The 26,617-nt window shown below is 43.9% G+C and overlaps 1 protein-coding gene across 1 annotated transcript; it reads right to left on the bottom strand.

Annotated features, from left to right (window-relative positions):
- Positions 1–1,792: 1,792 nt before the first annotated feature.
- LOC111956220 (TGF-beta receptor type-2-like) lies at positions 1,793–26,245 on the bottom strand. Its single transcript, XM_023976673.2, has 7 exons — positions 25,937–26,245; positions 22,136–22,286; positions 21,227–21,417; positions 16,226–16,998; positions 15,656–15,797; positions 4,450–4,574; positions 1,793–4,240 (listed from the first exon to the last, which is right to left on the bottom strand). The coding sequence occupies exons 1-7, from the start codon at positions 26,007–26,009 to the stop codon at positions 3,980–3,982; spliced, it is 1,716 nt and encodes a 571-aa protein (XP_023832441.1). The 5' UTR covers positions 26,010–26,245; the 3' UTR covers positions 1,793–3,979.
- Positions 26,246–26,617: the final 372 nt, after the last annotated feature.

Raw genomic sequence — 26,617 nt, 5'->3', positions numbered from 1 at the left:
AGCCTCAGGCTTAGTCCAGACTCCATTTGTAATGTCTGTAGTTTAGCCCACACGGTGACAGTGCCAGGGGTGCTATATAACATTCACACACAGCCAATAGAAATGCTCCTCTGAGACCCTCTTTCTCTGTAGCTGCTTAATCACTTGCATGACGTTGCCAACTGCATTCCCACTGAACACAGACATCAATTCAACCTCTATTCCATGTTGGTTATTAAAGTGACACTGGTCACTTGAATAATGTTTACATGTTTTACCCATTTCATATGTGTACATATACTGTATTCTAGTGAAGGCCTATCCTATTTTACTATTGCTGTACATATACTATCCTACGTATTCTTCAGATATACTACATATTCTATCCATATACTGTCCATAATGTCTATACATCCCATGAAATATATATATTTATACTCCAGTCTGACATTGCTCATCCTTATATTTCTTTATTCCATCCTTTACTTTTTAGTTTTGTGTGTATTGTTGTGTTTTATGAGATATTACTGCATTGTTGGAGCTAGGAACACAAGCATTTCGCTACATCCGCAATAACATCGGATAAATATGTGTATGCTACAAAGAACATTTGATTTGATTTGAAACAACAGTGATTCAACCAGTGTGTGCCCGGTGGGTTCATATCACAGTTCAATGCATTTTTCAGTAGGCATTTTACTCAGCCTGTATGCAAATGTATTTTGGAGGGAAAATTGAGCCTTTATTTATATAGCTAAAATGTAATACGACTGCACTTCAAAGCCACGAGTTCTCACTTGCCAATTTCTTATTGATAGCTTGAGAGCAGAGGCTTCTAACCTTGAATTTAGCAAGGCGGCGGCTGCGAACACACCCCACCCTCCGTCTCTTCGTTGGTTCTGTAGCAGAGAATTCACGTGCATTCCCCAATGAGAGATGATTTGTAGTGGAGTCCGGGCAGCGAGCTCCTTGTTGGCGGTTCGCGTCTTGGCAGCGGAGTGTGTTTTCCACCGCGTTGCTATGGAACGCGGGAAACAGCAGATGTAGGTTAGGTTAGACCTGGGCAGCTGCTGCAGAGGCCCATGCAGAGACAGCCTCCGTCAGACAGTGCAGGTCTATCGGCTGGGAATGGGATCAAAGGTCTGTCAATGCTAGGCAGGTTTCAGTGCTCTAAACCTGCTGAACCTCCATCTAACCTAACAAACACCTCACAAACACTCACCAAGGAGTTATGGATGAGGATAAAGAACTGTCACACTGCCACAGAGGTGGAGACATTTATTTTATATTAAGTGTAAGGTAATGCGAGTTAAATGGGGGATAAATCATGAATTGGAGGTCACCTGTGTTCATGTTTACTGCTGTTAAAATGTGGTTTGGCAATATTCAAGTACCGGCATACAACCTCCAAAACATGTCCTGATATGACCTAAAGGTTGAGCTAAACTAAGTGAGCCTTGTGTTATAGTCTGGTAGACCGGTGACAGCATTGGAAACTCTGACGAGAAGGAAATAGAACTCCACTTCAGAGTGGCAGTGAAATGAACTAACATATTACTGTAATGCGGTTTGACTGAATGTCCTGTCCGGCAGTAGTACACACATTGGAGTAGTCCACACACTGTGAGCCTTCAACACTGTGGGTAGAGAGCAAGCTGAAGACACTGTAGCCATTTAGCTAAAAGAGAATGGACATGAGCTACCTAAGTTTATTCAATCAAACCGGAGACCTAAGGTCAGGTCAAGGTGAATAATAGACAGCAAGAAAAATAGAACATTGATTCCTATGCCAAGAAAATGAAAATACGCCATCTTTAAAAGAGTAGAACACTGAAAGTCTTTAATTAAGGCTTTTAACATTATACATAGAGGGGTTTTGATAGAGATCTTTAATTGAGAAGGGATCAAGTTCCCTTCCTTGTCATTACATATCAGCATTCCCCTGGGTTTATTTGTTGGGAATCATTTTCCATTTCATAGCTTGGCCCTTTTCTCATACCGTGCTTCCAGGAATGAAACTTTCACCTTGGTTCTTGATATAGCTGCATTCTCCAGTCCCTTTTATCATCCAATGATGCCTTTAAAAATGTCAAAAAGTGCCAGTTGAAAACGGGTAAAAATTGTATTAGTGTATCAGTATTGACAGCTCTCTTCTTTTTCCAGATACAATGGTACAGTACCCCTCTTTCCTATAATTGCACTGTATTGTCATCAAGAATATACAGTAACTGAATATACATTACCAGTCAAAAGTTTGGACACCGACTCATTCCAGGATTTTCCTTTGTTTGTACTATTTTTTACATTGTAGAATAATAGTGAAGACATCAAAACTATGAATCAACACATATGGAATCATGTAGTAACCACAAAAGTGTTAAACAAATCAAAATATATTTTATATTCTTCAAAGTATCACCCTTTGCCTTGATGACAGCTTTTGCACAATCTTAGCATTCTCTCAACCAGCTTCACCTGGAATGCTTTTCCAACATTCTTAAAAGACGTTCCCACATATGCTGAGCACTTGTTGGCTGCTTTTCCTACACTCTGTGGTCCAACTCATCCCAAACCATCTCAATTGGGTTGAGGTTGGGTGATTGTGGAAGCCAGGTCGTCTGATGCAGCACTTCATCACTCTCCTTCTTGGTCAAATAGCCCTTACACAGCCTGGAGGTGGGTTAGGTCATTGTCCTGTTGAAAAACAAATGATAGCCCTACTGATCGCAAACCAGATGGAATGGCATATCGCTGCAGAATGCTGTGGTAGCCATGCTGGTTAAGTGTGCCTTGAATTCTAAATAAATCACTGACAGTGTTACCAGCAAAGCACCCCCACACCATCACACCTCCTCCTCCATGTTTCACAGTGGGAACCACACATGCGGAGATCATCCGTTCACCTACTCTGCGTCTCTCAAAGACACGGCGGTTGGAACCAAAAATCTCAACGCAAGTCTCTTCTTATTGGTGTCCTTTAGTAGTGGTTTCTTTGTAGCAATTTGACCACGACGGCCTGATTCACGCAGTCTCCTCTGAACAGTTGATGTTGAGATATGTCTGTTACTTATTTAGTTGGGTTGCAATTTCTAAGGCTGGTAACTCTGCAGAGTTAACTCTGCAGAGTTAACTCTGGGTCTTCCTTTCCTGTGGCGGTCCTCATGAGAGCCAGTTTCATCATAGCGCTTGATGGTTTTTGCGACTGCACTTGAATAAACTTGAAAAGTTCTTGAAAGATCTTCATGTCTTAAAGTAATGATGGACTGTCGTTTGTCTTACTTATTTGAGCTGTTCTTGCCATAATATGGACTTGGTCTTTTACCAAATAGGGCTTTCTTCTGTATACCTCCCTTACCTTGTCACAACACAACTGATTTGCTCAAACGTATTAAGAAGGAAAGCAATTCCACAAATGAACTTTTAACAAGGCATACCTGTTAACTGAAATGCATTCCAGGTGACTACCTCATGAAGCTGGCTGAGAGAATGCCAAGAGTGTGCAAAGCTGTCATCGAGGCAAAGGGTGGCTACTTTGAAGAATCTCAAATCTCAAATATATTTTGATTTGTTTAACACTTTTGTGGTTACTACATGATTCCATATGTGTTAATTGATAGTTTTGATGTCTTCACTATTATTCTACAATGTAAAAAATAGTACAAACAAAGGAAAATCCTGGAATGCGTAGGTGTGTCAACTTTTGACTGGTACTGTACATCATTTGGTATGCATAGCTATTGATAAAGTGCAAACAGTATTTAGTTAAGAGGGCTTTATATTTTCACCAGTCCAGTCATGGCTTTAATCCGTCTTTGGAGCAAATGCTGTATATCTTTAAAAAAATAAAAAATCATGATATAAATTCCTTGCTGATTGGATTGTTCAGTTTTGTTCCCTTTTACATCCATGACACACAACAGCCAAACTGTTTGTTCCTTGGAGTCACAAGCAGGACAAATAAACAGAGCATATACGAAGAGACTCTCCACTTAAATCTCTCTCAGCTGCTTGGTTGATTGTAGTTCTCAGCCTCCCCAGCAGGGGCATTGTAGTTTCTGAGGCATACTTCCTTCTTCTCAATCTCTTCAAACTCCGTCACAGAGATGTCCTGGGGAATCTTCTCCTCTGAGTTGCTGCGTCCAGACAGCTTGTCTGGGTGCTCCATGTCATTGAAGCGTTCGGCCACACACTGTGCAGTCAGCCTGGCCTCGGGGTCGTGGTCCCAGCACTCGTCTATCGTGCCGCACACCACCTGAATGCCCTGAGGGAGGAGGAGCGGAGCACAGAGACTTACAGTCAGCAGTGGTACACAGATACTGGAGTCGGTAGTGAGAGGTTGGCCCTAATCAGATTATCCTATGAAAAAAATAGCTGTTGTAAAAAATAAATAAAATGTGCAAGGAAATTATGCAATAATCCATCTGAGAATGTGTGCATTATGCATAATGAAAGCAGCTCTTAGTTACTTACTGGGTGGTTGATCCAGCTGCTGGGGATCTCTGGTCGTCCCCTGTCTCTGAGAACGCTGTCCTTCATACTCTCCACACACGGGTGCTCCCTCACCTTACCGAAGGGGGGCTCGTAGTCCTTTACCTCTGTACACAAACACACACAAAGCCGAACATTTAAAACAGGGGCCAGAGAGATACAGAACTCAAAAGATACGTTGTAGGTTCATAAACACACAGACAGAGCCACAGAACATTGTACTGGTTTGTGATTATTCAAATGTAGTTCTGGCCTCATTAAATGATTTTCCATGAAAGTGGACAATAAAGTATCCTATCATATTGTATACTCAAACATGAACAGAGATATACAGAGGTCACAGAAGTCAAAAATTACATTTGTTTTAGGTTTATAGGATCAGGGGCCTGGGAAAACCTGCCTGAGAGAAACAGTCAATATTATTGCATTAGATCTCAGTGAGAATGTGCTTGAAACAACTCACCAACTCAGCGTTGGCTCAGTGTCAGCTATCTTATAACGCGGCGGCCAAGATGCTCGTCAAACCCCATGCAGAAATAAAGTTTACTCAAGGCAGAATTTCAAAGAGTTGGCTTGGGATGATGCCGTCTGGAAACCTTAGTCAATGGTTTGCAGAGAACTATTTATCTTTACATTGATCTGATCTGTCCTTTTGGTAGAGCAACAAATCAAACTCAAGTTCACTTTGAAGAGTGGAGCTCTGGTATAAAAACATTTGTTTCAGAAAGGCCAAATTGGGTACTTAAAGTAGTCTGACAAATTCTGTATAAGAACCAAGCGCTAAATGAAACTAAAAGTCATTTTCCAGATTTCCGACGCAAAAAAAAAATGGTATGCCAGTAAGTAAATGATCCTCAATAGCTCCATATTGCAAAACCATTATTGGAAAAGAACATTGAACAGACATGAGACAGAGCCAACTGAAAACAACAGGGTTATTCGGGGGCAATGGCACTGTGGCATTAAGAAATACATCCATAATGAATACCTATACTGTACTGAAACTATTGTTTCACTTTTGCATTCGTTTAGTACTCACATCGTGAATAGAATGAAGACATGGAAATAGTATATGGATCATAATGAAAACCTTTACCATCTCACAACACAATCTCTCAAAACAATGATGAGTTGACCTGTTAAGTAAGCGGAGTCAAAAGGCCCAGCAGTCAGAAATGTGATTTTCCTGTGTTTTATGAATATTTCCACACTACGAGGTTGGAATAACCACGGTAACCATTGTGTAAGAGCTGCTTGAAATTTTCGCCTGTTTTGACGGGATGGAGTTTTGGCCTGCCAATTTTGACATCACCAGGAGGTAAATGAGTTAATAGACCAATAAGAAAGAAAGTTCCAAATCTCTCCAATAACAGCTAATGATCAGTTTTCCCCACCTCAGTCAGATGACTCCCAGACAGTCCTAGCTAAATTCTTGCTTGAGAAATTGCTCTTTGCTAAGAAGCAATTTTTGTTTCTTTTTGACCATTTTAATTGAAGTAAGGTATTTAAAATGGGGCGGCAGGTAGCCTAGTGGTTAGAGCGTTGGACTAGCAACCGAAAGGTTGCAAGATCAAATCCCTGAGCTGACAAGGTAAAAATCTGTCGTTCTGCTCTTGAACAAGGCAGTTAACCCACTGTTCCTAATCTGTCATTGAAAATAAGAATTTGTTCTTAACTGACTTGCCTAGTTAAATAAAGGTAAAATTGAAAACATTTAAATTGTTACCCAGAAATGATTTGATATTGAGATAAAAATGGCTGCATTGGACCTTTAAAGCTGATCAGTTATTTCCCTGTACAGTACTGTAATACTATTCAACTGAATTCCGGCTGACAGATGAGAAACGCACAGTCCCTGCCCAGAAGAGAGGCCTCACAGGAAGTCCAGATGAACACAGACAGGAATCGGATGCTAGGTCACGGCTTGAGCCAACAGCTGACTCCACAGGCATGAGCTTCCTGTTTCTGACAAGAAGATTTCCCTCGTTTCAGTGTTTTAGCAAAAGTACACCCACCCGCCCACCCATCTGTCATTATTCAAGCGAGTAAAGGAATAGAGGTTCTTTCTTTTATTCCTGGTGTCCCGTGTAGCTCAGTTGGTAGAGCATGGTGCTTGCAATGCCACGGTAGTGAGTTTGATGGGTTTGATTCCCACGGGGCAAGTATGAAAATGTATGCAATCACTACTGTAAGACGCTCGAGATAAGAGCATCTGCTAAAATGTTAACAGTTTCAGGGTTGTGTAATGGGAGCCTATAAAAAAAAAWTACAAAATTGTTTATCGTCTTATTCAAAAACATATGCCATTTTGGGAGCTATTGTTTTCGAATAAACAATTTTGTATTTTTTTTCATAGGCTCCCATGCTAAGTCCACACTTAAGGTCATTTTGTGGTCTCCACACAAGCAGTGTTTGCTAAAAAGGAAGGAATGTTCAATATTGGTTTAAGAAAGAAACTTTTTTCATGCCAACCAACCTAACATTAAATTCTGCAATGGATGAGACAACAACAAGACAAGAGAAAGTAGATAGTGGTTTGAGAAAAAAGTTAACACCGACTGGGTATATTTCTGACAACTGCTCATGCAAAGCAAGTGAGTTACAGTTGAAGTCGGAAGTTTACGTACGCCTCGGCCAAATACATTTAAACTCAGCAATTCACAATTCCTGACATTTAATCCTAGTAGAAATTCCCTGTTTTAGGTCAGTTATCACTTTATTTGAAGAATGTGAAATGTCAGAATAATAGTAGAGAGAATGATTTATTTCAGCTTTTATTTCTTTCATCACATTCCCAGTGGGTCAGACGTTTGCATACACTCAATTAGTGTTTGGTAGCATTGCCGTTAAATTGTTTAACTTGGGTCAAACGTTTCGGGTAGCTTTCCACAAGCTTCCCCCAATAAGTTGGGTGAATTTTGGCCAATTCCTCCTGACAGAGCTGGTGTAAACTGAGTCAGGTTTGTAAGCCTCCTTGCTCGCACACGCTTTTTCAGTTCTGCCCACAAATTATCTATGGGATTGAGGTCAGGGCTTTGTGATGGCCACTCCAATACCTTGACTTTGTTGTCCTTAAGCCATTTTGCCACAACTTTGGAAGTATGCTTGGGGTCATTGTCATTTGGAAGACCCATGTGCGACCAAGCTTTAACTTCCTGACTGATGTCTTGAGATGTTGCTTCAATATATCCACATAATTTTCCTTCCTCATGATGCCATCTATGTTGTGAAGTGCACCAGTCCCTCCTGCAGCAAAGCACTCCCACAACATGATGATGCCACCCCCATGCTTCACGGTTGGGATGGTGTTCTTCGGCTTGCAAGCTTTCCCCTTTTTCCTCCAAACATAACGATTGTCATTATGGCCAAACAGTTTTATTTTTGTTTCATCAGACCAGAGGACATTTCTCCAAAAAGTACGATCTTTGTCCCCATGTGCAGTTGCAAACCGTAGTCTGGCTTTTTTATGGCGGTTTTGGAGCAGTGGCTTCTTCCTTGCTGAGCGGCGTTTCAGGTTATGTCGATATAGGACTCGTTTTGCTGTGGATATAGATACTTTTGTACCTGTTTCCTCCAGCATCTTCACAAGGTCCTCTGCTGTTGTTCTGGGATTGATTGGCACTTTTCGCACCAAAGTACGTTCATCTCTAGTATACAGAACCCTTCTCCTTCCTGAGCAGTATAACAGCTGCGTGGTCCCATGGTGTTTATACTTGCGTACTATTGTTTGTACAGATGAACGTGGTACCTTCAGGTACCTTGGAAATTGCTCCCAAGGATGAACCAGACTTGTGGACGTCTACAATTGTTTTTCTGAGGTCTTGGCTGGTTTCTTTTGATTTTCCCATGATGTCAAGCAAAGAGGCACTGAGTTTGAAGGTAGGCCTTGAAATACATCCACAGGTACATGTCCAATTGACTCAAATGGTGTCAATTAGCCTATCAGAAGCTTCTAAGGCCATGACATCATTTCCTGGAATTTTCCAAGCCGTTTTAAGATACAGTCAACTTAGGGTATGTAAACTTCTGACCCACTGGAATTGTGATACAGTGAATTATAAGTGAAATAATCTGTCTGTAAATAATTGTTGGAAAAATTACTTGCATCATGCACAAAGTAGATGTCCTAACCGGCTTGCCAAAACTATAGTTTGTTAACAAGAAATTTGTGGAGTGATTGAAAAACAAGTTTTAATGACTCCAACCTAAGTGTATGCAAACTTCCGACTTCAACTGTAAATGAGGATGACCTGTTCAATTAAGGTCAGTTAATGATGTTATAAAGTATTTTTAAAGCACATATCACTTTCCTATTGACTCACATATCTGTATTAGAACTGTTAATGAAGAAATCACCTTTTATGATAACTGACAAATTGACACATTGAGATTCATCATACATCAGCGTGGTCAGATGACGCAGATGGTAAGCTACAGGACTGTTTTGCTAACACAGACTGGAATATGTTTCATGATTTTCATCCAATGGCATTGAGGAGTATACCACATCAGTCACTGGCTTCATAATACGTGCATCGATGACGTTGTCCCCACATTGACCGTATGTACATATTCCAACCAGAAGCCATGGATTACAGGCAACATCCTCACTGAGCTAAAGGGTAGAGTTGCCGCTTTCAATGAGCAGGACACTAATCCGGACGCTTATAAGACATTCCGCTATGCCCTCCAATGAACCATCAAACAGGCAAAGTGTCAATACAGGACTAAGATTGTATCCTACTACAGATGTGGCAGGGCTTGCAAACTATGGATTACAAAGGGAACGCCAATCGCGAGCTGCCCAGTGATTCAAGCCTACCAGACAAGCTAAATTACTTATATGTGTGCTTCAAGGCAAGTAACACTGAAGCCTGCATGAGAGCACCAGCTGTTCCGGGTGACTGTGTGATCACACTCTCCGTAGCCAATGTGAGTAAGACCTTTAAACAGGTCAACCTTCAAAAAGGCCGGATTACCAGGATGTGTACTCAGAGCATGCGCTGACCAACTGGCAAATATCTTCACTGATATTTTCAACCTGTTCCTGATCGAGACTGTAACACCTACATGTTTCAAGCAGACCACCATAGTCCCTGTGCCCAAGAACGCTAAGGTAACCTGCCTAAATGACTACCGACCCGTAGCACTCACGTCTGTAGCCGTGAAGTGCTTTGAAAGGCTGGTCATGGTTCACATCAAGACCATCATCCCAGAAACCCTAGACCCACTCCAATTCGCATACCGCCCCAACAGATCCACAGATGACGCAATCTCTATTGCACTCAACACTGCCCTTTCCCACCTGGACAAAAGGAACACCTACGTGAGAATGCTGTTCATTGACTACAGCTCAGTGTACAACACCATAGTCCCCTCAAAGCTCATCACTAAGCGGGCCTCCCGGGTGGCGCAGTGGTCTAAGGCACTGCATCGCAGTGCTAGCTGTGCCACCAGAGACTCTGGGTTCGGGCCCAGGCTCGGTCACAGCCGGCCGTGACCGGGAGATCCATGGGGCGACGCACAATTGGCCTAGTGTCGTCCGGGTTAGGGAGGGTTTGGACGGTAGGGATATCCTTGTCTCATCGTGCACTGTGGCGGGCCGGGCACTGACCATTCGCTGGGTGTACTGTGTTTCCTCCGACACATTGGTGTGGCTGGCTTCCAAGTTGGATGCTCACTGTGTTAAGAAGCAGTGCGGCTTGGTTGGGTTGTGTTTCGGAGGACGCATGGCACTCGACCTTCGTCTCTCCCGAGCCCGTACGGGAGTTGTAGCGATGAGACAAGACAGTAACTACTAACAATTGGATACCACGAAATTGGGGCGAAAAAGGGGGTAAAAAAAAATAAAACTAATTTAAAAAGCTCATCACTAAGCTAAGGACCCTGGGACTAAACACCTCCCTCTGCAACTGGATCCTAGACTTCCTGACGGGCCGCCCCCAGGTGGTAAGGGTAGGCAACAACACATCTGCCACGCTGATCCTCAACACTGTGTGCTGATTCCCCTCCAGTACTCCCTGTTCACCCACGACTGCATGGCCAAGCACGACTCCAACACCATCATTAAGTTTGCCGATGACACAACAGGGTCACCGACAACAATGAGACAGCCTATAGGGAGGAGGTCAGAGACCTGGTGGTGTGGTGGCAGAACAACAACCTCAACGTGATCAAGACAAAGGAGCTGATCGTGGGCTACAGGAAAGGAGGGCCGAGCACACCCCCATTCACATCGACGGGGCTGTCGTGGATTACCCCCTCGGGTCGAGAGCTTCAAGTTTCTTGGTGTCCACATCACCAACAAACTATCAAGATCCAAACACACCAAGACAGTCATGAAGAGCGCACAACAATGCCTATTCCCCATCAGGAGAAAAGATTTGGCATGGGTCCTCAGATCCTCAAAAAGTTATTCTGCTACACCATCGAGAGCATCCTAACTGGTTGCATCACCGCCTGATATGGCAACTGCTCGGCATCCGACTGCAAGGCTACACTAGGGCATCACTAGGGCCAGCTTCCTGTCATCCTGGACCTCTATACCAGGCGGTGTCAAAGGAAGGCCCTAAAAATTGTCAGACTCCAGCTACCCGAGTCATAGAATGTTCTCTCTACTCCCGCATGGAAAGCGGTACCGGAGCACCAAGTCGAGGTCCAAAATGCTCCTTAACATCTTCTACCCCCAAGCCATAAGAATGGTGAACAGTTAATCTGTACCCCGCACATTGATTCGGTACCGAAACATTTTCATTTTATTGTGTTACTTTTTTTTGTTAAGTTTATTTCGTAAATATTTTCTAAACTTGTATTTTTCTTGAAACTACAATGTAGGTTAAGGGCTTGTAAGGTCTAAACCTGTTGTATTCAGCGCATTTGACAAATTCAGTTTGATTTGATTTGAACAAGTGAATCCAGAAAATGTCTCAACATTCCCGCTCTGTAGTTCACCATCGACTTCCTCTTGCTGGTTTGTAATGTTGATACAGTACATTTTTGGCAGCTCAGACATGGGTTTCCATAGATTTAGACTACATGGCCAGCCTCAGCCTCTCCCTCATGCTATTAACCATCAGGTCTCAGTCTGGTTTCCCGGTTCAAAGCCTGACCTGTTTAAGTTACTGTGCGGCCCCAGTCATATGTTTGTTACAATGACTCATTCTAGAGACTCCTGTTCAAACTGTACCCTGTGGTTGAGAAAGCCATGCACCGCCTGAGTATATCTGAACCACAACTTGCCAGTTCACAAGTCAAATCAACTTGTGTTAGTCGTGTACACATATTTTGCAGATGTTATCGCGGGTGTAGCGAAATAAATGCTTATGTTCCTAGCTCCAACAGTACAGTAACACCTAAAAATACAATAAGATAAATAAATGCTTATGTTCCTAGCTCCAACAGTACAGTAACACCTAAAAATACAATAAGATAAATAAATGCTTATGTTCCTAGCTCCAACAGAACAGCAACACCTAACAATACAATTTGACCAATGTAAACCCACAGACATATAGTACCCCTCATGCACATAGGAATGTGGTATTACCTGTATTCATCATACAGTAGTTTGTACTGGTTATTTTCGAGTACACTATCTACAGTATAGTAGATATTAGGATTTCAGTCAACTTAAATAAATCAAGAAAACAGATCCTCATAGAGCTAACAAGTTTGCCAAAAAAGTAACATGAATCTGTTTGAGACAGCTTGACAATCACGCTTGACACTCTTTCCCTCCCTCTTGGAGAACGATAAACTATTCTACTTCTCTCCTCTGATGGTTTTGATTAAGCTGAGAGTTTGTGGCGATGGCTCTGACCTTGTTTTATCTTCCTCACAGGTTGTTAAAGCCCTGGGTGACAGACAGGCAGCCAGCCAGGCAGAAAACCAGCCAGGAAGCCAGACACAGACAGCCAACCAGACAGACAGGAAGTAATACCCTTACGAAAAAAAACACATGCCTTTCATGTGAACACATGTTTTCATGTGATCACGTGATCTTATGTGAAAAGAAATGGCACCTTTATTTAACTAGGCAAGTCAGTTAAGAACAAATTCTTATTTACAATGACGGCCTACTCCGGCCAAACCCAGACGACGCTGGGCAAATTGTGCGCCGCCCTATGGGACTCCCAATCACGGCCGGATGTGATACAGCCTGGATTCAAACCAGGTACTATAGTGACACCTCTTGCACTGAGATGCGGTGCCTTAGACCGCCTCTCGGGAGCCCAACAAATGAATGTCGTAGCGTGTAAAGCAACATGTGATCACAAGTTTTCACGTGTAGTTTCACGTGATCACATGTTGCTTTACACGCTACGACATTAATTTGTTGGGCTCCCGACAAAGTGTTACAAAACACATGATTTCACGTGAAATTTCATGTGAAATCATGTGATTTTCCACATGTGAAACCATTTTCTGTAAGGGTACAGGCAGAAAAGACAGACAGACAGCTTGCCAGACAGAATGCCAGACAGCTAGCCAGACAGACAAACAGACAGCATGGGGCCCATTCAGGTTTGAGGTGAGGCCATGACATCTGGATACCAGCTGTCCTCCTCCACTCTACTCTAACCCTGTCTTCTCCCTCAGGGGAGTGAAGGAATTTCTCCTACAGTGGGATGGTCAACACCACTGTTCTCCCATTCCTCCCTAAACCAGCCAGTGAACGCCCTCCTGTCTTTCCTGCTCCTAATTCCAGCCGTGCAAATTATACGGGAAAGACATTTCGGGAAAAGAGACGGCCCGGGACGATGTATTTATTACTTTCTCCCACAGTTGATTCTTTTTACTTGTCCTTACTTTTACTTTGAGGATAAAGAATGCATAGTGACGGCTGCTGCTGCTTTCTCTGAGGTTGCGACTGGCCCTGTTGACAGACGGGGCGCGTTCGTACCGCGTGACAGATCCCAGATCATACGAAAGGCCCCGAAACTGTGACAAAGTGGCTGACTGACTGCCTGTGTGGCGGTCTGCCAGGCAAGGCAGTGAGACAACGGGAGCTTCTGACATCTGTCTGCTGAGGCACTGAGGCAGGTGGCGGCTGAGACAGACAGACAGACAGGGAAGCCATGGCGGCTTCACCTACCCACTCATTATAATGAGGCACTGAGATGTGTCAGTCTGACTGTGTTTGGGGAAGAGGGAAGTGTTTGTGTTTTCCAAGTTGAGAGGAGTTTTATGCCATCTGCTGTGTGCGTGTGTGTGTGTGTGTGTGTGTGTGTGTGTGTGTGTGTGTGTGTGTGTGTGTGTGTGTGTGTGTGTGTGTGTGTGTGTGTGTGTGTGTGTGTGTGTGTGTGGGTGTGTGTGTGTGCTCAGGTGAACAGGGTTTTATGCCGTCAATATTGACTCACCGAGCTGGATGATAGCATGGGAAGTTTTATTGAAAGGATGACAAGTAGTAAAAATACATGTACTGTATGTAGCTGTGTGAATGCCAGTTTCGCAGACATAGATAGTAGCAGTTGTTGAGTTAGTCATTCTAACTCTGCAAACATTTTACCCCCAAGGGAATATCCAAACAAACTGTCAGTGCAGCACAGTAACGTTAGTACACAAAATAAGGCAGCTTGCTGTATCAAGGTGGGAGACTAGCTAAATTCCAACAGTGATTTAACCTTTCAACATGGGAAAGTCTCCTTGGGCTTTCCTACCGCACTACACATTTCAACACCTCCACTTTTATCAGAACACACGCCAATCTAGGGGAAGACGAGTGGTATTGGTGTGCGAGATCAGACTAAGCCAAAACACATGGGTTATCCCAATTGCTTCTCTATCCACCGGTCCTATTCCCATCCAGGGGTAGGAAGGCGCCGCGCTTCCCCTCTCCCGTAAATCTATGCTATCCTGTCCTCTCACCACTGGCTGTCTACAGTGCCAGCTGGAATAGTCGTGGATGGTGGATGTACGTAATGTCATGACATGGGGAGATTCATTTATTACTGTAGAGTATAGGCCTCAGCACAAGATACTGCTGAGAGAGAGAGACAGACAGACAGACAGAGAGAGGGGGATAAAGAGAGAGAGAGACAAACAGACAGACAGAGACAGAAGAGGGAGGAAGACAGGGAGACAGAGAGAGAGAGAGAAAGCGAGAGAAAGAAAGCGAGAGGAAATTGACTATTTTCATTTCAGAGGTGTACCCAATGGGCACACATACACTATTCTTTCACCCCATGCCATTGGAAGGAAAATGTGAGAGGGTATAATAGGCTGATCATTCGGCCATGTTTTCCTTCAGAGGGCTCTGTGGCAGCGCTACCGTGGTGACAGCGCTAAAGGGGCCCCTAGGTACCAAAGGGAAAACAGGAAATGGCCGCGCTGGAAGCAGGCGTGCACCAACACTAACATTCAATCAACATTCTGACACAAATGGTCAAACAGGATCACCCACAAGACAAAATGGACCACAGAGACAGAGGGAAGTGAAAAACAAATTCCTCTATGTTATATAATATATGTCCCTGTGGCTTGCCGTAGGATGCCCATTGGATAATCACCCATTTGTATTATTTGCCCATATCCTGGCCTTGTTGTTCAGAGAGATGACAAACAGGAAGAATGGTACATTAGTGAATAGAAGGCTCTTGTTCTTTGAGAACTAACAGAGAATTAATAGTTTTTTTGACACGTTTTGGTTTCTCTGAAATGTTTCCCACACCACAGTAAGTAACGGAGATGTGAGACAGTGGCTGTGTGAAAGTGCACACTTTGGGAGAAGGGTGGAAACAGGACACACCCACTCCCTTTACTTCCTTTGAGTGAAGGGCATCATGGGAAAAGGTGACCAATGTGCATAATAGGTGGCCATTACACTAMAAACACCTTAAAGCGGTACTACCAGACCCTGTTACGGTAAAAACTTGAGGGATGGTACTGGATAAATCTAACCACTCCCAAATTCATTGAAAGAGCTATGGATGCAAGGACTGACCATCCATGATATCAAAATGATGGTTGTAACCATTTTTTTAGGCTATATAGAGTTTGTTTACATTGACTTTGTTTACAAGCATTGGAGTAAAACAAGCTTAATGGACCTTTACAGAGAAGTATACTTATTCCTTTATATCACTTACACAAGGCCACTACTTCAAATCTAAATATCGCCTGTCAATTGGCTACTGTCTAATGCAGCTCGGTCACGTGATTGGTCAGACATCATGTGGTGTTACTTTACCTCCAATGGCGTTGCACCTGGAGGTGATCTCCCACAGTACCAGGGCCATGGAGTAGACGTCCGTCTGCTTGAACGACTCGATGTTCTCCAGGTTGATCCTGGACTCCAGCACCTCAGGGGCCATGTACCTGGCAGTGCCCACCTGTAGTGTGAGACTATTCTGTTTTATTCTGTTCCGTTCTACGCCATTCTAATGCTATTGATAGTAGAATATGCATGATTGCTTCCAGTACCATGTAACGGTACAATTCAACTGCAGTTTTAACTGACAGCCTGGGCTGTTTGTCTAATCACTGTAATAAAGCAAAAGGCCTAGCAGCACTTGCTCTATGGATATCATTCATATGTTGTCCAGAAGAGGAACCAGTATGATAAAATGAGCCAGACACTAGTGTGTCTGAAATGGCACCCTATTCCCAAAATAGTGCACTACTTTTCACCAGAGCCCTATAAGCCTTGGTCAAATAAAATGGCTCCCTTTTCCTATATAGTGCCCTAATCATACAGAATATGGTACCATTTTGGATGCAGCCTAAGTAGAAAGGAGAGACAGGAGAGAAGAATATGTACCTGTCCACTGTTGGCCAGCTCGTCCACAGACAGCGAGTTGTCCAGACGCAGACCCAGGCCAAAGTCACACAGGACGCAGGTGAGGTCCCCCTTCACCAGGATGTTGGAGCTCTTGATGTCCCGGTGGACGATTGGCACCTTGTAGCGTCCGCACAACGTGTGGTCACTGTGCAGGTGGGCCACGCCCCTCGCCAGCGACCCGCCCAGCACCCACAGGTCGTCCCAGCTGATGACGTGGCGCGTCAGGTACTCCTGGAGGTTGCCCTGGGGGTGGTAGGCCGTGATCAGCCAATACTGTTTCTCCACCTTACGTTCCTCCGCTGTCAGGAAGTGCAGGACGTTCTCGTGGCGCAGGTCAGCGTCCGAGAAGATGTCCTTCTCGTTCTTCCACGAGGCATACTCTTCATCGGCGAAAATCTTGACGGCGACGGTCTCGAAGGGCTCACCGGCTCCCGTGGCGCCCTGCTTCAGCTTGGCCTTGTAGACCTCAGCGAAGCGGCCCTTGCCCACCTGGGAGTCCAGCTCGATGGGGAGGAGCTCCGTGTTGTGGTTGAGGTTGTTGGCGTGCGTGGAGCTGCTGTCCGAGCCGTCGTCGTCCATCATGATGGCGCGGCCGTCGCTGAAGTCGAGCGGCGTCTTCTTGCGCTTGGCACCGGCGTGGCGCTGGTGGTAGATGCGGTACCAATAGAAGGATGTGATGACCAGCATGGCCAGAACCAGCAGAGGAACCAGGCTGACCAGGATCACCGACACCACCTGGGAGTCAAGAGAGTCTGGGGTGGAGAGGAAGGACAAGAGAGAAACACAGAGACAAGGCAGATGTTATAGATTAGTTATACAATACATTGCATATTCAGTAAAAAATATTGTAGAATATACCTCTTTTATTTCACCTTTTATTTAACCAGGTAGGCTAGTTGAGAACAAGTTCTCATTTGCAACTGCGACCTGGCCAAGATAAAGCATAGCAATTCGACATATACAACAACACAGAGTTACACATGGAATAAACAAAACATACAGTCAATAATACAGTAGAAAAAAGAAAACAAAAAGTATATATACAGTGAGTGCAAATGAGGTAAGATAAGGGAGGTAAGGCAATAAATAGAACATGGTGGCGAAGTAATTACAATATAGCAATTAAACACTGGAATGGTAGATGTGCAGAAGATGAATGTGCAAGTAGAGATACTGGGYTGCAAAGGAGCAAGATAAATAAAATAAATACAGTAAGGGGATGAGGTAGATAGATGGGKTGTTTACAGATGGGCTATGTACAGGTGCAGTGATCTGTGAGATGCTCTGACAGCTGGTGCTTAAAGCTAGTGAGGGAGATATGAGCCTCCAGCTTCAGTGATTTTTGCAGTTCGTTCCAGTCATTGGCATTAGAGAACTGGAAGGAAAGGCGACCAAAGAGGAATTGGCTTTGGGGGTGACCAGTGAGATATACCTGCTGGAGCGCGTGCTACAAGTGGGTGCTGCTATGYTGACCAGTGAGCTGAGCTAAGGCGGGGCTTTACCTAGCAMAGACTTGTAGATAACCTGTAMCCAGTGGGTTTGGCGACYAGTGTGAAGCGAGGGCCAARCAACGAGAGCGTACAGGTCGCAGTGGTGGGTAGTGTATGGGGCTTTGGTGACAAAACGGATGGCGATCGATTGAATAGCATGCATTTAGTTTTACTTGCATTTAAGAGCAGTTGGAGGCCACGGAAGGAGAGTTGTATGGCATTGAAGCTCGTCTGGAGGTTAGTTAACACAGTGTCCAAAGAGGGGCCAGAAGTATACAGAATGGTGTCGTCTGCGTAGAGGTGGATCAGAGAATCACCAGCAGCAAGAGCGACATCATTGATGTATACAGAGAAGAGAGTCGGCCCGAGAATTGAACCCTGTGGCACCCCCATAGACACTGCCAGAGGTCCGGACAACAGGCCCTCCGATTTGACACASTGAACTCTATCAGAGAAGTAGTTGGTAAACCAGGCGAGACAATCATTTGAGAAACCAAGGCTGTCGAGTCTGCCAATAAGAATGTGGTGATTGACAGAGTCGAAAGCCTTGACCAGGTCGATGAATACGGCTGCACAGTAATGTCTCTTATCAATGGCGGTTATGATGTTGTTTAGGACTTTGAGCGTGGCTGAGGTGCACCCAAGACCAGCTCTGAAACCAGATTGCATAGTGGAGAAGGRACGGTGGGATTCGAAATGGTCGCTAATCTGTTTGTTAACTTGGCTTTCGAATACCTTAGAAAGACAGGGTAGGATAGATATAGGTCTGTAGCAGTTWGGGTCTAGAGTGTCACCCTCTTTGAAGAGGGGGATGACCGCGGCAGCTTTCCAATCTTTGGGAATCTCAGACGATACGAAAGAGAGGTTGAACAGGCTAGTAATAGGGGTTGCAACAATTTCGGCAGATCATTTTAGAAAGAGAGGGTCCAGATTYTCTAGCCCGGCTGATTTGTAGGGGTCCAGATTTTGCAGCTCTTTCAGAACATCAGCTATCTGGATTTGGGTAAAGGAGAAATGGTGGGGGCTTTGGCGGGTTGCTGTGGAGGGTGCTGGGCAGTTGACCGGGGTAGGGTTAGCCAGGTGGAAAGCATGGCCAGCCGTAGAGATAAATTGTTGAAATTCTCAATTATAGTGGATTTATCGATGGTAACAGTGTTTCCTAGCCTCAGAGCAGTGGGCAGCTGGGAGGAGTTGCTCTTATTCTCCATGGACTTTACAGTGTCCCAGAACTTTTTTGGAGTTAGTACTACAGGATGCACATTTCTGTTTGAAAAAGCTAGCCTTAGCTTTCCTAACTGCCTGTGTATATTTGTTCCTAACTTCCCTGAAAGGTTGCATATCACGGGGGCTATTCGATGCTAATGCAGAACGCCACAGGATGTTTTTGTGCTGGTCAAGGGCAGCCCCCCAGTTTGGTATATTCTACAATACTTATACAATTATACACCTCTACAACATTAGAACTCCTCAGTGCTCATACTATACTCTAAAACTTTAGCATATTTTCACAAGAGCCTTTTCACTCACTATGAGTAGCTGGACCAGCCACAAGGGTCAAGATCAAAGAAGTCTGTTTGTTTATTGACCTTAAGTGCCCACTGCATAGAAAACAATGACCACAAAGGACTTTGTGGGATACAATTTTTTATTTAACTAGGCAAGTCAGTTAAGAACAAATTCTTATTTACAATGACGGCCTACACCGGCCAAACCCGGACGACGCTGGGCCAATTGTGCGCKGCCCTATGGGATTCCCAATCACAGCCGGATGTAATACAGCCTGGATTCAAACCAGGGACTGCAGTGACGCCTCTTGCACTGGGATGCAGTGCCTTAGACCACTGCGCCACTCGGGATCCCTCAATACATGACGTAGCCTATACTTTGACATTTCAGCTGTGCTTGAACGTCACACACACTATACATTACACTCCAATTCCCTTCAGCACTAGGAAATCAACAGGAAGTAGCCAAGTAGCTGTGTCGTCTCAGAGCATCTTGCTACGCGCAACGCAGCCCGCTCCTGTCCGGCAAAGCAGAGGAACCTAACACTTCCATGAGGAATGTCAATAAGCATCTGGAAGCTACGAAGCTGAAGTTAGCTTGCTGGTCTGTTAAACACACAAATAGGCTGTAACCATGCCCCAGTCAACCACATATTGTGTTCCCTTTATAGACCTAGTCTATGTCTGATTTTTAAGGAGCGATGTCGGTGTCTGCTAGTCCCAGTAATCTGGTGAAAGTGTATGCATATGCTATGTTTACAATCCTATGTCTGGGGATGGCAGAAGTCTCGTAAAAACATAATAAAACACAACATGTCAGATCAGTTAGGATTTGAAGGGTTGTAAATGAGTCGTTAACACGTTGTCTGAACAGGCTGGGGTGACTGCTGGTGCTCTGTAATTACAGACAGAGATACTGTATTAGGAACACGTTTGGCAGTTAAGGATTGTGTGTGTACCGGCGTACGTGCATGCATTTGTGTGTGTGTGTGTGTGTGTGTGTGTGTGTGTGTGTCTATGAACGTGTGTGTGCATACAGTACAGCAAGTGCCCGTCTAGCCCTCATTCGCTTGTTCCTTTTTTCCAGTCAGGAAACCACACGTCTGAAATTTTAAACATGGCCCCAGTGGCGTTTGTTTTGCTTTTCTCAGAGTGAGAGAGAGAAGCGATCCGTCACATAAAACCTGTCCCTGTGCCTCTGCCATCTCTCAGTGAATACGGCCCACAGAGGAACGTTTCCCAGTTACTACCCCCGGGGGGTAGGTTCGGGAACATTGATTGTGTTAATACATGCAATGTGCTGTTTTTCACCTGTTATTTCCGTGTGTTACACTACGTACATAATGCTTCACACGTTTCGTGGTGAGCATGAAGTTTGACAGTTTGGAGCAGARCTATCCATCCTCCACGGTGAGGGGGAAATGTTTTTCCATGACGTCGTTGATCGCCATGTGCAGATGCTTTCAATTTTGGCCTCTGGAAAGCCAGGTCTCGAAAATGTACCTCTGTGTTATTGCTGCTTGGATGCTGTAGTCAAAATACGTAAGATTCCATGGCCAAGATTAGAACGAGAGACTACAGCCAAAATGCCTCCACGATGCAAAACCTGTTTGCAATCTTGTATTTGGAGGGTGTACAACAGTACACACATGTTAACATTCAATACGTGACACCTTACATGACAACCTAATAAGGAATTGCATAAAGATTCATTACTTTAGAGTTACGTCAAAGGTGTTGGTCAACTATGTCGTCAATTGTAATGCCTAGCCTACATTACACAATCTTAGCGATGACATAACAGGTGACATAGCACCACGTAGGGACTCACAGAAGGTGAAGAAGTCATGGTCGTTGCACTCGTATGACCAATCACAATGCCCACAGAAGGCCATCTTCAGCATGACATAACAGGTGACATAGCACTACATATGAGCTGACATAGCACTACATATGAGGTGACATAGCACTACATAGGGACTTACAGGGAGTGAAGAACACGTGGTTGTTGCACTCGTCCTCGGAGCAGGAGCAGATGAAGAACTGGGAGCCCATGCCATTCCTCTCCCTCATCTCACACTTGCTGTTGTTATAGCCCTCCAGCACCAGACCATGCAGCTTATGGGCTGGGTTGTGGCATATCGTGTCTATGGTGACGTTGTCAACTCTCTTTCTCCTGGAAACAAGACAACAGGAGCCATTATAATTACACTACAATTAAGTGATGAAGTTATAGACAGTAATAAAAAGGGAAAATAACTTGACTAATTAACACAACACTAATTACACACTAATTACCAAGCATTATGGTAATGATTTGATACAGAGGTAATCCTGAAGGTGCACAAATGAACCTACAAAATGGGCTACTCGGGTCTCTTGCTGGGTGGTGTGTAGATGATGTAGTGCAACACATTTTAAGAGGTGTTGCTGTGAACATGGCATTAGGAGTTCAACTGACTTCAGCTCCGAATGCTATGAATGTGATGACATAATGTGGTATTGCCTTCAGCTTCGAACAGGAGGCCAAATCTAGTTCTCTACTTTTTTAACATTCACATTTCGCAACTATATTTGGGTTAGTGGGTGGGGCACTTTTGGGTTTGGCTACTTAGTTAAACCTTGTTGAGAGCAAATGTCGTTTTTAAAATGACAAAGCACCAAGCAAGATGACGAATTCCCGCTCTGCCGCTCACTAACATGGTCGTCGTGTGTCACCGAACCCACTACTACTGCTCTCCTGAGGTCAAGTTTAAAGGCTGTCTCTTATACACATCTAGATGTGTATAAGAGACAGCAGTCACCGAACCCACTACTACTGCTCTCCTGAGGTCAAGTTTAAAGGTCATTCCAACTCRCAATGAAAGATGATGAGGGCTGCTGTAGTCACTCACCAAATGCTGACACACACGTCCTCTGGATGGGGGCAGATGGATGTGATGCCACAGTCGGTCATACAGCTCCCTGTGCCCGTACAGCTGGTAGACTCCACGTCACAGAACTTACACAGAAGCTTCAGCTTCAGCATGTTCATTGACGAGACCCCTGGGGCGGAGACACAAAGAGGGAAAGACATGTCAGATTGATCGTTTGCAAAAGGGAAATGGTTATTTGAGGTGGTCAATAGTTGGTTCGTTTAGGTCACTCATGTGTCATCTCATCCAATACGTTCACTCTTTACTGCAGCACTTTACTTCATGCCAGCAGCATACCACCCTACATCGCACTGCTGGATTGCCTCTGATGCTAAGCAGGGTTGGTCCTGGTTGTTCCCTGAATGGGAGACCAGATGCTGCTGGAAGTAGTATTGAAGGGCCAGTAGGAGGTACGCTTTCCTCGGGTCTAAYAAATATCCCGATACCTCAGGGCAGTGATTGGGGACATTGTCATGTGTAGGGTGCTGTCTTTTGGATGGAACGTTAAACGGGTACCCTGACTCTCTGTGGTCACTAAAGAGCCCATGGCAATTATCGTAAGAATAGGAGTGTTAACCCCGGAGTCCTTGAAAAATGACCAATCTGGCCATCATGGCCACCTAATCATCCCCGGCTTCCAATTGGCTCATTCCTTCCCCCTCCTCTTCCTGTAACTATTCCCCAGGTCATTGCTGTAAATGAGAACGTGTTCTCAGTCAACTTACCTGGTAAAATAAGGGTTAAAAATAAGAAAACATTTCACGATTACAAATGAGTACAGTTCACTCTCTGAGGGTCTAAAACACAAGATAAGAACTTTGACCGGGATTTAATTTGATCGTGGTAAATGTTAGAGATGTTTGCTCAATTACCTTTAAAAATGTCAAGCGCACTATATAGCACAGTTTTGGATTGAACCCCGGCCTTTGATTGCTGATATTTGGGCCATAAACTGTATTAACCTAACGAAGATGATAACTTGGGAAACTGACATCCCCCTCCAATTACACAGACAAACAAAAGGCCGCAAACACCAGAAAGGTGAACTTTGCCATCGAATACATTAATATGGACATTTCCTACACTGGAAAAGTATGGTCTGTTGAACATCAGTGAGTACAGTGAAACCTTCACCTCGTATCTCAGTCCAGACTACGTGAAGGAATGTARCATTTACTGAGAGACTTGACAATTTCCCTTTGAAAATAATATGTGAAATAGACCAAACGAATGTTCCTTTCGGCTACTATGTATTACTCCAAGAGACAGTTGTTTAAATAAGTGATACATTATTTTTATTTTTTCAACATTCATTCTCCAATCCATTCATTTCAATTTAACATGTAGTCATTTTTCAACTATTTCCCCAGAGCCTAAATTCTACTGTGAACAATCAGCACATTCTGCGGTGCCATCCATCTACCATGGTCGTGTTCAGACTTGACATCACACGGGGAGTCAGTGGTGGGATGTGTCCCTGTTTGTGTGTGATAGTCATCTCTACTAAGACAACCGCCAGACAATACAACAAAAACAAACAAAAGGGAACATTGAACATCAGTATATCGCTCAGTCGAGTAGTCTTCAATTTGCTAATTTGTCTCTTGCCAATTCACTTTGTGAATATCAAAGACCAGGACGTAATGTTGGAGTGTGTATTTGTGAGAGAGAGAGAGAGAGAGAAATGTAGATATTTTGCACCAGAGAGAGTACTACCACATCACTTCCTTCTTTCTCATTTGCTCTCCTTCCAGACCTCTACGGCGTGTCTTTAGCATGAATAAAAACAGAACCTGACCGAGTTCAGACGCTCTTAATAGCTAAGACAGAGGTGAGGTGAAACGACGTAAAAAGAGATYAAGGAGGGAGAGATCTTACAGACTGAATTGACGTCACTGCCACATAACCACGCTAAATTCGAAGTGTAACAGACTGCACACATAGGAAGAGAAAGTTCAACCTGCTACTTGCATCAGCAGTGTCCTCGTGACACGACCGATAGTGAAAGTGGGTTATTGGCCGTTAACTGGGCCTGTCTGCATGTGCAGCTCAAGGATTTCCTCTTGAAGAATTTCCGTCGCAGAGAGCTGAGTTCAGCCAAGCGAAATGGGGGAGGCTTGGGGGTTGTGTCCCAAATCTAACCCTATTTCACAAATTGTAGTTTACTATATAGAGAATAGGGCGCCATTTTAGACGCAGCCTGGGTCTCCAGTGTATTGGACCGGCTGGCAAGGGGGCGAACCTGATAAAGCCACTTTGGCAGGTCATGTGACCAGCCATGTCAAAATAATCACCCCTCTCTCTAAAGTCGGTACAGGAGAGAGAGCAAATGAGGTTCTCTTCCCTCCGACTTACTCACAGTGCAGTAGTATACTCGATGTTAGAGAATATCAAGGTTAGTGACTTAGGAGAGAATGTTTGTACTCCTGTACCAGGACAAAACGCCTACTGTAGCTGCCTGTACACAATCTGCAGGTTAGAGTAGAGCTGTGGCTTGAAGCAACCGAAATACAACCTGCAAGTCTGAAAACCAGAGTGTCTGAAAACCAGAGTGACTGGAGCAGATCTAGAGAAGCCACATGCACTGCAGGTGGCAGCATTCACACAGCAGTATAGACAGTGAAGTATCCATGGTGGCAGGATATTGCAGACGGATATTAGGCTATATTCTGTTATTCCTGTTTTTAGGGTGTACTGTACATGTCTGAGTTGATCCATTTTAAACAAACCAATAAAGACATTAAGATTAAGTACTGCAGAGGTGTACGATTTAGAAGTTGGCCCGAGGTGAAGTTTGTAGTCCGTTATAGAGTTATAACAGAACGGCTAAGAATTATCTTGGGCTGAGAGCTGGTAGTAGAGAGAGAGGTTGTGGAGTGAAAAGTAATTATATCATTAGAAAAACTCCTCTCAAAATGTATGCTATTTTAGCCCAAGGAGACAGGCTATGGTGGGGATGAATGCTGTTAATTGTCACCTATGGCAAAATATAATTGCAGATGTGGGGGAGAGAGGATTATCAAAGCTGTTTGGTGCCATTGGGACTGGGTTGGAGTTGGAGGGGCAAATAGATGACAATTTATGATGTGTCTACCTTGCAAATGATAGACCAAATATAATTCCCACTTCCAGTGTCAACAATGTACATAAGAAGGAAAAGTCTCATTGGTAGGACCACCATGCAGGTTTTCTCTTGCAACAGGTGGTGTAGCTAAACCTCCTCCCACTGTGTTAAGCAAGCGCTTTAATAKATAGGCCTACTTCCCCTTTGCAGAAACATCATGGCACACACAAATTATTTTCTGATATGATTTCCTCTTGGAAAATACTAGCGCTCAATTTTAGTATTGAAAATACGTTGTCATTATGCTCATACGGTCATTCCATCCCCACTTTAGTAAAACATTTGAATTTGGGTATAAATGTAGCACAGTTCCTGAGTTTCTGATATTGAACGACACTGACTGCGTAATTTGCATACATGAAATGCTATGCATTCAAATTCGCAGTACGAGGCAATCAATATATTTGCGAGTTTTAGGTCAAATGAGATGAACATTTTGCCTTCCACCAAAATGTAGAGCTGGATTATGTTTGACCACCTGCTACAAAAATCTGAATGGCAATTAGAAGTTATAATTTGGGGAAACAGAAACACGTGTCAATGTTACTAGCGGTCAATAACCTCATAAATGTTTCAATAATTACTTTAAACCAAKGATAACACTATAGCCAACCAGCAACATTCATAGGCTACTTGAAACAACGTTTTAAACTCACCCTTCTGTTCTAGCAGAACACTACCAAAGAGTATCGTTCCACACCAGAAAGCAGAAAACCGAAGTAGCTCCATTTAGAAACGGATTACAAACTACTCTTCTTTTCATTTACTAAAAGCTTGATTACAGTAAATATCCAGACTTTAATTCGAGACGTTCTTCGGATTTATTTTTCAGTCTGCCTGTTGCTCTCGTGCGTCTCAAGCAACCCTGGGTTAAAGTAAATAGTGCAGTCAGAATTCGCCGTATATGAGTCAGACAGTATGTATGCACTTTCATGAAACAGGAAATCTTCAGAAAGGGCAGGACTGTTTTTTTCTTCTTCTTTAGGCTACTTCTGAACTGCTGGGCTTGTAGCTCACTGGTCTTGAAACATGTTATTATGAGCACAGCGTTTATCGGGAAGGCAACACTTGAAATGACACGCTCCAAAATAGATGACAATGCTTTCGAAAGAAGCGAGGAGAAGTATACATCTAACAAAACATATGAATTTAACACTTCTCTACTTACAATTATGCAACATTTTGAATCATTATTTAAATTTTTACACACTTCACTGTACCATGTACCATAGCACACACATTATTGATCAGACAAAATACAGCTGTGTCTGATGTCCACAAACATAAGAACAAATGACATAACTTATTTACTTGCCTCATTAGCACTTTTTCACATG

The sequence above is a fragment of the Salvelinus sp. IW2-2015 genome, linkage group LG31 (genome assembly GCF_002910315.2).
Source record: "Salvelinus sp. IW2-2015 linkage group LG31, ASM291031v2, whole genome shotgun sequence".
NCBI lineage: Eukaryota > Metazoa > Chordata > Actinopteri > Salmoniformes > Salmonidae > Salvelinus > Salvelinus sp. IW2-2015.
This window is presented reverse-complemented; position numbering and strand designations above follow the sequence as displayed.